The sequence below is a fragment of the Manis javanica genome, chromosome 4 (assembly GCF_040802235.1).
Source record: "Manis javanica isolate MJ-LG chromosome 4, MJ_LKY, whole genome shotgun sequence".
Classification (NCBI taxonomy): domain Eukaryota; kingdom Metazoa; phylum Chordata; class Mammalia; order Pholidota; family Manidae; genus Manis; species Manis javanica.
This window is the reverse complement of record NC_133159.1, coordinates 132480727-132493263: the sequence shown is the minus strand read 5'-3', so window position 1 is coordinate 132493263 and position 12537 is coordinate 132480727. Positions and strand designations below refer to the sequence as shown.

Below are 12537 nucleotides of genomic sequence, written 5' to 3'. Positions count from 1 at the left end.
GCTCCGGGTTTAGCAAACTGAGGCCCAAGGGGCATGGTTGGCCTGCAATTATACAAGGAGCCGGCTGCAGAACCGGGACTAGACTCAGGTGCCCTGACACCCAGCCCAGAACACCCAGGAGGGTCCTGGGGGAGGGGAGGCTCAATCCTCAGAGCCATCTGCAGCTCACCTTCAGCCCACACAGGAACCTCACTGTCTCAGCACCAAACCTCACCCCCCTGCCGTCCTACTTCACCGTCAACCTGACAGTGGCCCACAGGTCTGTGCACTGACTATGCGCTTCTGGATTCTCCTCCTATAAAGCTCTCATGAGTCTCCTCCTACCCATGCTCATCTGCCCAATGCCCTTGAACTGGACCATGTCAACAGCCTCCTCAGTGGCCTCTCTGCCTCCTCTTTGTCCACCTTCCACCCACTGTCACTACCTTGCTCAAGACCCACTGTGGCCCCTGGGTGAGGTCCAAGCTCCCAGAGCCTGGCACTCTAGACTGCCCACACACCGCATTGCCACCCTGGACTTCCCCAGCCTGACCGCCAATGTGTCCCCCCATATAAATCCTACAAGCCAGCCTCCCAGAGAAGGGTGGAAATGCCTGGCTGGTTCCCAGGTGGTCTGCACTCCACACCAGGAATGCCTTTCCCCATCCCCACTGTGTGAGACCTAATGCCCCAGGGCTGGAGGGGGTCCATGTGTGTGCGTGCACACGTGTGCCAAGCATCAGACACTATGGGGTCCAACTGTCAGTGTGTGTGTGCGCGCACGCGCACCAAGCCTTAGACACTGTGGACCCCCATCCCCAAAGGCCAAGATCTTCTATCACCCACTTGCACACAGGTCTGAGGTAATACCTCAGACAGAGCCAGCTCTGATACCTTCCCCTCCCCCAGCAGGCCCTGGCCGGGCCCCAGGCTTCAGCCTGAAGTTGGTGCGAGAGCAGAGCCGACCCTGGGCTTTTGGCTCCTTCTTCATCACTGCAGGCTTTACAGGCTGACAGTATAGTCCCCTTCCTCACACAGAGGATGGGGACTCGACCTGAGACCCAGGGAGAAGTGAGTGCCCACGCTCACAGGATGAGTCAAGGTGGGGCCTGACAGGGGACAGCAGGCTGCTCGGCGACAGGGCGAGCTCCAGGGCTTCCGTGTTTCTGGGTATCTGCACTTAACGCGAAACCTCTTTAGACAATGAGAAGTAGACATCAGCATAGTGGGCGGCCCGAGGATGGAAGGTCAGGGTCAGGCCAGGAAGGATCTGGATGCTCTCCAGCCTAGGGAGGCCTAGCCAGTTACAGGGTGCAGGGCGCCCCGCGCCCGGGGTCACAGCCTGAGGGGTTCCTCCCACCCTCCTAGCCATCTCCTTGTCACTTCCTCAGACTGTCCCAGCCCTTAAGCCTGCAGGTACACCTCCTCTAGGGAGCTCTTCAGGGCTGGTCCGTCCCTAAGTCTCAGGGCCTCACAGCTCGGGGCAGAACTACCACAGCTTCACTTCTCCCAGTCAGACTAGAGCACTGGGGCCGGGCTCTCACCCTCTTCCCGTAAGTGATGTCACTACAAGCCTGTCATTGCTCCGTCTTGCTCTCTGCTGTCTGTCAGCATGAGAAGTGCCTAGGCCTCTGAAAGGGTTCAGTGATATCTGGATTGACGTTCGGAAAAAACATGCTGGGTGACGGCTGGTCAGTCCAGAAGCCACAGGAAACAGATGAGCAAGCAGCCCAGTGACCCAGGGTTAGTGTCCCAGGCCGTGGGGTATTCCAGAGCTGGCAGGAGGGACAGAGACCTGGGCTTGAGGCTCGCTTCTACTTGCTTGTAACCCTGGACAGTCACTGCCCCTCTCTGGGACTCAGTTAACCTCCTCTGTACTGGGGAGTACAGTCTAGGCTAAGCATCTTCTCTGGACATTCTTGGTGACAGGAGATCAAAGCCATAAGCCAAAAAAGCATGAGACCCTCTCACCAGGTATGTAACTGAAAATAGTTAAGTCTGAACTATAAAGTAAGGAAAAGGAGTTGAGCACAATTTTTACCTTTCCATGACTACTCTGAATATCAAATATCACACATATCCCAGAACACATTTTGCTGGTACTTCACGCATGTTGCAGCCTGCTCCTTGGTGATCTGTTCCCACCCTTGATGCTAATCCCCTCTCAGCATGCACTCAGCTCTCTCAGACACTGTCTGGCCCTAACTTGCTGGTCCCTGCCCTCCTTCAGGGAGAAAAGGTTCCCAGGAGCCTCAAAACTATACTGCCTGATGTCCATCTCATTCCTGTCAAGCTTCTGACAAGGGCAAAAGATCCCTGGGATGACTGCTCAGATCATCAGGCAGGACCACCCTGCCTCAGACTTGATCTACTCCAGGGGGTTGCTGGCCATGCTCAATCTCATACCTGGGGCCCCTGGGCAGGTTCAGGCTTCTGGCTTGGCTTGCCCCAGGTGGCTACCATGAGAGGCTTAAAGGCCCCCAGGGACCTCCAGGTAGTGGGAAGAGGGAGTGCCCCCTCCCCCAAGGCAGGTCCTCACACTGACCCTAACACCAGCGACAGGAAGCATTCGCCCTCCACCCCACAGACACATGCCCCTGCTCTCATCAGCATGTACCTTCTCACAGGGTCCTCACCCTCCTCGGCTGAACTCTTAGCTCAGACTGCTCTGCTGGGCAGGATGCATGTCCTCAGCCTCCGCACCCCAACAGCAAACCCGGCAGGGGCCTGAGGACCTGCCTGGAGTGGGTGCTGGGGAGGGGTGGATGGCTGGAGGGTAACAGGGTGGCAGAGCTCTAGAGCCTGAAGACGTGTCAGCACTGTTACTAGAGCACCAGAGGCCCTTCAGAGCAGGCCTGGGGATCTGGCCCACGGAGCAAGAACATCCCCCTGGGGAAGCTCCCACACTTTCTCTGAGCTCTGGCTCTGACTGAGCCCCTTCAAGCAGACAGACAGACACACAAAGGCTATGCTGAGGGCACAGCAGCCCCTCAGGCAGGGGGTAAGGCTGACTTACTGGTCATGCAGAGCAGAACGTGGAAGAGCCACATCCTAGCTGGAGCAGAGGCAGCACAGGGCCCTGGCCTACTCAGCTTCCCCTCCTCGCTGGTGGCCGGGAGGCGGGGCAGAGGCACACAGGCAAGGACCCACAGGCAGGCAAACGCTCCCACTAGCACACAGCCGGGTGTGTGGCTTCCTCAGACCCAGGGAGCTAGGTCCTAGGATCGCAGAGACACCTGTCAGCCCTGTTCCATCACCCACACTTTTCTGGAAGCGTGAGCTGAGGTTTGACCTGGGAACACAGCTCTGGTGTCCTCGGGAGATGTTTGAGGAGCAGGAGCTGTATGAATCCAACCATTTTCATCTGGGGGTGCAAGTCTCAAACCCCTGCCCTGCCCCAGAACCCAGTGGATGCCTCACCCCAGCACCCAGCCCAGGGCACTTGGTGGCAGCTGCCTCAGCAATGAGAATGGAGCCCCCTCCCACAGGAAGTGCCCCGCAGCTAGAAACTGGTGCCCTCAAAGCCCTGCGGCTGTGGAAGGCCAGGTGAGAGACTCAATGCACTAACTAAAACTGGCAGCATTCTCTTTAAAACCTGGCTACAGCACCGTGATACCGGAATGAATTTAACAAAGCTCTGAGTTACCAGAACAAAGGAAGAAGTAAAATTCCACACATCTTTCAGCATACCTCTGCTCCAGCCCAGAACCCAGAGGATAAACTGCCAACAGTCTGCAGCCATCATGAAAATGCTACCTTCACAGTTTGTCAGACTTTCCCTGTGTGCCCAAGGCTGTCACAGAAGGAAGTTCCTCCCACACCCCTGCTTCTCAGGAACGCAGAGCAGCCCTGTCCAGCAGATCTCCACCTGACATTCTAGACCTGCACTGTCCAGCACACTACTGGGCTCCTGAAATGTCACCAGTGTAACTAAGGAACTGAATTTTAAGTTTAATTTAATTAACTTGCATTTAAAAAGGGCAGAGAACTCTGTGTCTCTCTCTCTAACATGAATGTATGCATCCCCAGGAACAGCATTTGGAAGTGTTAATGTGGTAAAACATAGCAGGCAATGGTGTTGACTTAATGACTAGATGAAAATCAATTTTATTCTGTTTCTCACATTGAAAACTTGCTTGGCCAAAGCTCTGTAAAGATCGATGACACTCAGAACATTTCTGCATTGTCCGCTTTGGTCTGACAAAATACCTACAGCAGGTATGATAGTTTCCCGATGGAACACGGTTATTTGAATAGAGATCACAATTCACTATTTTTCACACTGTATACATTCCAACAGAGAACTTAAACAGCTGAAAAAGTGAAGGTCCAGGTCGGACGATTTGTCTGCCAGATCACAATGAAGACCATCCGAGTCAGCTTAACCTTGTCACGGGCCAGAATCCTGGCCTGTCTTCCTACCACTCCAGAGCTCAGTGACTCTCCCAACCCGGCACTCACTTGTTCAGAGTGCAAGGCGCACTTGGCAGAACCATGAGGGGCTCTTCTCCCCATCCCTGACCCAGAGGGGGAAGAGAGTAGTCCCAGGCCACAGATCAGCAGTAGGGACAAGCCAACATCCAGGACTGTAGCTCGCTGGAGACTTCTGAGAAGCAGGACTTCGAGTTTGGAGTGTGGACTTCAGGAGAGCAGGCAAAGCTGATGACTGGGTGCGACCGGTACAGGGCCATTTTCTGGAGACTTCTGGAATGCCGATTCATCCTGCATTCATCTAAAATGTATTTATCTGAGCTTGCTGGTGCCAGCATGGCAGACCCCTAATCATGAGTGCACAAGGGGCCCTTCAGCCCTCTGATATAACTGCTGTCCCCACAACTCGAACTTATGATCCCAAGGGCAGAACCAGCCTGTGCTGTGTAATACTCCCACTCACAGCACCTCATGCAAGCCTGGTAGTTCAGCAAGTACACACAAAAGGTATGTGACATGGCTTCCCAACTCATTTTAAATAAATATTAAAGGACCAACCTGAGGGACATTATATAAACTATATAACATAGTTGGACCAGACTCTTCAAAATCGTCAATATCTGAAAAGAAAGGCTAAGGAAATGACTCAGATTAAAGGAGACTAAAGACAGACACTAGATGCAGTGTGTGATCCTGGCCTGGATCCCAGGCAAGAAAAAGAACTGCTTTAAAAAACATTGCTGGGACAGCTGGTGAAACTGAACAAGAACTGCAGATTAGAACTACTGTGCTGATCAAATAAAACTCACATTTTGAGCATTAACCCCCCTATACAGAATTTTATTGTTGTTAACAACCATTTGATCAATAAATATGAGAGATACCTCTCAAAAAAAAAAACACCTCACATTTCACAAATGTGATCACCCATACCACAGGCATATGGGAGACTGCCCTTGTTCTTAGGAAACGGGCACTAAAATATTTAGGAATAAAGGGACACGATGGGCGTGGTAACTCTCCAACAGGGAAGGAGGAGAATCAGATGATAAAACGTGGCAATGTGTTCATTATTGTACCTTAGCAATGTTCTGTAATTTTGAAATATTTCAAAATAAAGTGTTTTAAAAGTCATGGGGTGGAGATTTGTCCAGCCTGAGGTGAAAGAACTAACAGTTTGGTCCCAAGAGTAACACAAGCCCTGGTGTCTGTCCTCGCCAACGGAGGGGGCTGTCCCCACGGTCTTACCTCCCAGCCTCTGGACAGATGCAAGACATGTTTCTAATTACCACTTGTCCTCTGAGGCCTAGCAGGCTGGGAAGAGGGACTCTGGAAGAGTGAGGACATGACTGAGACTAGAGACAGGAGCGCAAGGAGGAGAGCTGGCAAAGGGGAGCTTGGGGCCTACTGAGCAACAGGAATCCCCACCCTGGGCCGAGTGCACAGGAGGGGGCACCAGACTCAGTGCCCAGGGCCTCCCAGGCAAGCCCTCACCTACCTGATCCTCACAGCCACCCTATTCAACTACCCTGACTTCCCAGAGGAGGAAGATGGCTTGGACACAGAGATCCAGTCATTTGCCCAAGGCCATAAAGCTAGTAAGTGGCAGAGTTGGGACTCAAGTAGATCTGTTTCCTTCAGAACCAGTACTCTGAACCACTACCAACCCTACAGCCTTCAGACCCATGGGTCTAAATCTCTCCCAGTTTGTGAGCTTTTTAAAAGCAGGGGCCTCACTGCACAAACATATACTGGGACCCTCACATTACTGGGTGCCATGCACTGAACTGGCCCCCCACCCAATTTGTGTGTTGAAACTATAATCCCCCAATGTGACAATATTTAGAGAAACAGCCTTTAGAAATAATTAAGCTCATAAGGGTAGGACCCTAATTGAATAGACCTGGTGGCCTTAGAAGAGGAAGAGAGACCTCTCTCTCTGTGCATGCGCTAAGGAAAGGAGATATGAGCACACAGTGAGAGGACAGCCATCTACATGCCTACACAACTGATGGGGATGATAGGCCCCACCAGAACCTGACCATGCTGGTACCCTATCTTCAACCTCCAGCCTCCAGACTGTGAGAAAATAAATTTCTGTTGTTCAAGCCTCCCAGTCTGTGGTATTTTGTTATGGTGGCCTGAACTAATGCACAACTGCTCTGTGTGTGTGTGTGTCTGTGTGTGTGTGTTGGGAGGGGGCTTGGTGGGGAGGGAGCAAGTGATCCTCTGGTCCTTTCACAACTGAAAGGCTGTGGATGGGGATGGTACAGAGTCATGGAACAAAGGGTCCAAGGACTGAGTTCTCTTGCCAGCCGCCAACTCCTTCCTGCCCAACATACACTCCTGACGCTCCCTGGGAAAGTACAGCAAAAACACAGAATTCATATTAGTACTAAAAGGAAACCTGGAGATCCTCCTAGCCAAGCCCCTCATTTAACAGACAGGAAAACTGAGGTCCAGAGAGGTGAAGGGACTTGCTCAGGCTTTTCTAGTTTATATGTGAGACAGAATGAGTCCCCAGGGCTCCAGGCCCAGCCCCAGCACCATCCTATTTGACCATTCCAAGAAGACACTCTACCTGAGCTAAAAGTGCTGCCTTTTGCTCAAAGGCCCTCTGAGAAACCTTGCCAATGACAAGAAGAGATGTATCACAGGATTAAACACACAATAACCCAAAAAGGGACAAAAGGCATGGTCTCCTCTCCTGCCAATGGTATGGGCATCCTACCCTCACTAACCTGCACTGGTCCAGGGCCGAGGGTGACAGACAGTCTCCACTGTTGGAGCCTCTAAAATTGCTCAAACAAAAGCAGATAAGAGCCCAGGGCAGAGTATTGACTTTGGCAGGTTAAATACCACCCATACTTGAGAGTTTTATTTACAGCACAGCAAAATCCCACTTCAACACCTCACAGCTATTTGAAATAGGCTTTTGAGCCAGCATTTCCCTAAATGCTCCCAGAAACATCAAAGTTCTGTGAAATGTTAACAGAATTTCATTTTTTAAAATACTACAGTATTTTTTCTTCTAAGATTTATTTTATAAACATGTAAGAATTCTAGATTAGTGTTGGTCAGATAATACAATAACAATTCACCTTGGAGCAAATCTACTATTCTCAAGATTCGCAAAAACACTGTCCTTTTAGTTCTTAAAAGAAAAAAAAAACAGTTTAATTTCTCTTTACTTCTTGTTATATAAGGTTTAAAAGTAAATGCTTATACATCAAACTTATTTATACAGCAATTAATCTGTGAAGGCAGAGTTTGCTGTTGACTTTAATCCAAACTGCCTATTAGCATTTCACCAAAATTTAAGAATGCTCCATGTGAGGTCTGGAATGCTGTTTTAGGCAAAAGAGCTGCTGCCGGGAATGAATTGTTTCTTCCCACCTTCTTTGAACTGCTGTCACTTTCCTCAACAATAGGACCAGAGGCTAGAAAAGGCTCAGCAGTCCCTCTTTGGGCCTTTTATCCACCTGCCAGCTTCCTTTCCTGCTCTCCTGAGACAGACAAATGCTTTCTAAAAAATATTCTGAACTATGCATGATTCTCTAGCAAATTCATTATAGAGTTCAGTAAGCTTCAGCTCAGATACGGCCACATACCAAACTTAGATTTTATGAAGATCTAATTAATGAGATTTTTCTTCTTCTATAAGTACAGTTTATGTACTTCTGAATAATCTTCCTCTTTTTGAATGTGGTTGTCTCAGCTAGAGTTAGACCAGCCTACAGACAAAGGTACCAGAGCTGGGTTCGTTTACAGTAACTCATTCATTCACCAGACCCTTTTGAAGCACTACTTACTCTGACTGATGTGGTAAGAAAACAGGTAACAGCATAAGGACATCTGCCCCTTAGGAGCTCACAGGCTAGCAGGGAGAATAAAACATGAAAACAAAAGTGTTATGTGTACAAGGCAGAAAAATGAGGCCTAACCTATATAACAGGATCCCAGAAGACCCCAGGCCTCAGAATGGAGCTGGTCTGCAGCTAGGGGGTTTACACATTCATCACACATCAATGGACGACCTGCCTGGTGCCAGGCATCATACTAGGACTAGGGAAACCCCTATGAATAAGCCACACAAGGTCCCTGCTCTCACAGAGCTTACAGTGTAGCAAAAACACAAAATAGAAACAGAGAATTATAATCCAGTGTATAGGTATGCTGGGCTGGTGGGGAGGGTACAGAGATTTGGCATTATACACACATTTCACCTTAGGCAAACACCATGGTATTTGTCTAAAAAAGTTAGAAAAAAAAAAAGACAAGGAGAAAGGAAAACAATTTTAAGTCATTTGGGCCATTCCACCTGCTCCTCCACTCACTGAACAGACAGGCAGGAGGGCCTGAAGCAAGCTTGTCTTGTGCCTCTGCTGCTCCTGTGACCCATCTCATTCCCAAGAGCCTCTTCAAAAGTGAGCCACTTGCCTGAGTGTGAGTCTAACACCTAAAAGTAAGTGTTTTTTGTACAACATAGCCCTAATTGCAGGCCAACCACTCTATCTGGTGCTCAGCCAAAGAAACCATGATCTATTCCCACACTGGCAGGAGCCAACCACACTGGACCTAGTGACACTGGCCTTCAACATGGCAACTTCCTCAGGCTTTCCAAGAAGAATTTACACTCAATTTTTATTAGGCCTGACTTTATAACCTCACCCTGGAATAAGCCAAGACTCCTGCATGGCGGTGTACTATGGGACACATAGCAGGTGCCCATAGCCCCGCTCTGGGTCTCGAGCAGCCTCTAAGTCCTTGGGGAGGAGGCAAGGCTGAGGCAGGAAGGAAAGGCCCAGAGGAGTGTGTCATTGTGGCAGAAATGCAGTGAGCTGAGTCCGGAAGGCTGGTGAGATCCAGATGGGTCTGGGCACTAGGGAGCAGCAGGCAAGGGACGATGGGGGAACAGGCCAGAGACACTGCCAGAGGCTGGAAACTGACCAGCCTTGTGAGCTATCAAAGGAGTCCAGAATGTACCCCAAGGGAAATGGGTAAGTTTTGGAAAGGGTTTAAACAGAGAAATAACAGGAACAACTTTCTTAAGAAAGCTCTTCCTGAAGCACATGAAAAGTTGCCAATGACACATGTCATCAGGGAAATGCAAACCCAAATGCGACGGATACCACTGCAACAATGATAAGTGCTGATGACGAGATGAAAGAGTCGGAACCTTCGTACACTGCGGGCGGAATGGACGATGATGCAGCCACTGAGGCAAACAGTCTGGCAGTTCTTAAAGAAGTTAAAGACAGAGTTACCATCATGACCCAGTAATGAAAACATACATCCACCCAAAAACTTGTACATGGATGTTTGCAGCAGTGTTATTCATAACAGCCAAAAAGTGGACACAACCCAAACCCCACCAGCTGGTGAACGCATACACAAAAAGCAATGTGCCCACGCAGCGGTCCCTCACTCAGCAACAATAGGGAACGCAGTGCTGACACCGGCTACACCACTGATGAAGTCGCAAACATTATGCAAGTGAAAGGAGCCAGTCACAAATAGCCATAAAGAGTCTGATTTCACTTATAGGAAATGTTCAGAACAGGCCAATCTATAGAGACGGAAAGTCAGTTAGTGGTTGCGGGGGGAAAGGGAACTGGGAATGCCTGCCAGTAGGTTCAGGATTGCTTTTTGGTGATGAAAATGTTCTAAAATTGTTCATGGTGATGGCTGCATAATTCTGTGAATATACTAAGTCATTGAAGGTGCACACTTCAAATAGGTAAACTGTATGCTATGTAAATGACATCTCAAAGAAGCTGCTAAGAACAAAAGTTCACCCCAGCTGCAGCGTGTAGAATGGAGAGACAGGGCAGAGACCAGTTCCGGGGATGGAGTGGGAGACAACAAGAGGTAGAACTAAGGGAGGGATTCATGAGATGGCCTGGACGCGGCCAGGGGAGGGGAGGTTCCATCTTGTGGGTTCCCCAAGTTCTCCTGGGTAGCTGATACTGCTCCCAAGAGGGACAGTGGGAAACAGAACTGAGGTACCTGCATTTATTATCAAGCAGCAAAAATATATTTAAATTTTATCCACACAGAGACTGAGAGGACTACAGAAAAGTGTGTGGTACTGTATCATGTATACATATGCACGAAGAGTGCCTGGGAGAGAAGCAAGGTGAGCTGCCTGCCAGGGGACTGTCCTGACTGCCACCCTTGCCCCCAAAATCCACAGAAAGGGCCTGGGCCTTCAGGGGTGGCCAAGATGTTGCAAGACCTGAGTACCTGAGTGTGACTGGACAGCACAAGAGGCCAAGGCCTATACCTTTGGGAAATAAAATCTTTGAAGATACTTTTCTGGGTTCTCTGTGAGAACTGCAGGATGCTGAAGTAGGCATTTTTCTTATAGATCCAAGAGCTAGTTTTGACTACACACCACTACCCTTCCAGAAAGGGAGACTGGCCAGGGCTAAAAGGCCATAGGACAGACAGGCCCAAAAGCGTCATGACTGGGAAACAAAGGGAAGTCCAAGAGGAAGCATTTTATGAAAACCGCAGAGACTACAGTAATTGCGACCCTGACCACAGGACATCTCTGTCCCACTAGAAGACCCAGAGACTATTTGGGGATGGGATGGGGTAAATCCCTGTCCACAACCTCATACACTTCCTCAATTGTCCCCTCAAGCCTCCCCCAACCTGCCACAGAAACAAGCGCTAGCCTGCTCACCGCAGCCATAGCTTGGGGAAGAGCAGAACACTGCTGGATGCACAACAGAGCCAGAAGCTCTGGTTACCTGCCCATTCATTTGCCAGATGAGGAAACTGAGGCCCAGGCCCACGGAGCAGAGGCAGGGGTTGGCATCCAGGTCTCTCTCAGGCCCTTGTACTTCTTACTCTACCAGCTCCTCAACTCCCCTGACCTCCTCAAGAACTTGGCTCTCAGCCGTGTGCTACACGGGGCTGAGAAATCTCAAAAACTTCAGGTCTCAGCTGACAGAGAAACCAGAACCATCTCTTTACTAAAATCTTATTAGGAGGCACGAACATATCCTCCATGAGTTCCACAGCCCTTTACTTTATTCACAGCAGTGTTCTGCATTTAGTCACACTGCACTGTAATTAACTACCAACATGACTATTAGTTCAGCTACAAGATGCCCAGGATCCAGGGCTGTATAGGCTACCAAAACACACCAGAAAGGTGAGGAGCTGAGACATCACAAAGGGGACTTATCTCCAAGTCCTAAGTTTTAGTGAATTCAAGTGAAAGACTATTCTTAAGCCTGCAGAGGAATACAAACATTAAATACTTCAAAATAAAAATCAGACAGAAAGACAAAATCATCTACTGTCTTTCCATGGTAAAATAATCTGTAAGAAGTTTAGAAATAAATGAACTAAAATTTCTAGAACTATTATCTTACTTGCCAGTTTTGAAGATATCTTTAGGTGCCAGAACTTGGAGACAGAAAGAATAAATATCAATGTATCACTTCTCAAGTAATAATAAACTACAGGACCCCCATCTCAGATGGACAGATTCTTTTTCCTACAGTGGCCAAAAAAGCAAGTTGAATTCTATGTACAACAGATTATACAATTAGGATCATTTAAAAATAATGAGACTCCTCTCTTTGCCTTCTTCCAAAGTATATAATATATATTTAACAGCACATAAGAAGACACCACTTGAGCTTCCTTTGTAGCCAACAGGAAGTACTTTCACATATAAAAATTAAAAATTTAAACTTTTAAATCAATATTTTTTAAACGTAATACAGACTTAAAAATTATTCAACATTAACCCATGACCCTGCCCCTAGCACAAAAATTCACCCCAAATCCAGAAGTCACAGTTTTTTGTTCCTAAAAATCCCACAGCACTGAACTTGGGTCTTCACTCAAGCTGATGGCTAATAAGGGGCCCCTGACAGAAATTCCCGGGGAAGAACGGAAGCATGACCGACGCTGCGTCTCTTATCTACCTGGCGGCACTGGTGCACCTCTGAGGTCAGGTCCATGAGATTCGACCCCACACTAGGGTCCTGGAAGAGTGAGCTGGCAGCTTCCCTCATCTTCCCCCTCGAAGGCTGTCCAATAAGCACCTGGGAATTGACTTTTCTTGGGAAAAGGGTGCTGGTAACAGCTGTCAGGGCCAAGGCA

At 48.9% G+C, this 12537-nt stretch overlaps 2 protein-coding genes across 5 annotated transcripts in view; both read right to left on the bottom strand.

Moving 5' to 3' along the window:
- The window catches only part of ITGAE (integrin subunit alpha E), a 51724-nt gene extending 47753 nt beyond the window's left edge, over positions 1 to 3971 (bottom strand). For both annotated transcript variants that reach the window (XM_037022849.2, XM_017671610.3), the window contains exon 1: positions 2996 to 3971. In XM_037022849.2, coding sequence (XP_036878744.2) covers positions 2996 to 3029 — 34 coding nt within the window. In that variant the 5' untranslated portion in view covers positions 3030 to 3971. The remainder of the gene's footprint in view (positions 1 to 2995) is intronic.
- Positions 3972 to 4066: 95 nt separating this feature from the next.
- Positions 4067 to 12537, bottom strand: part of NCBP3 (nuclear cap binding subunit 3) — a 47501-nt gene continuing 39030 nt past the window's right edge. The window contains exons 14-15 of one of the 3 annotated variants that reach the window (XM_073235003.1): positions 12360 to 12520; positions 4067 to 9651 (exon numbers count right to left, since the gene is read on the bottom strand). In XM_073235003.1, coding sequence (XP_073091104.1) covers positions 12412 to 12520 — 109 coding nt within the window. In that variant the 3' untranslated portion in view covers positions 4067 to 9651; positions 12360 to 12411. Of the gene's footprint in view, positions 9652 to 11798; positions 12521 to 12537 lie in introns of all 3 variants that reach the window. The other 2 variants (XM_073235004.1, XM_073235002.1) reach the window with 2 other exon arrangements.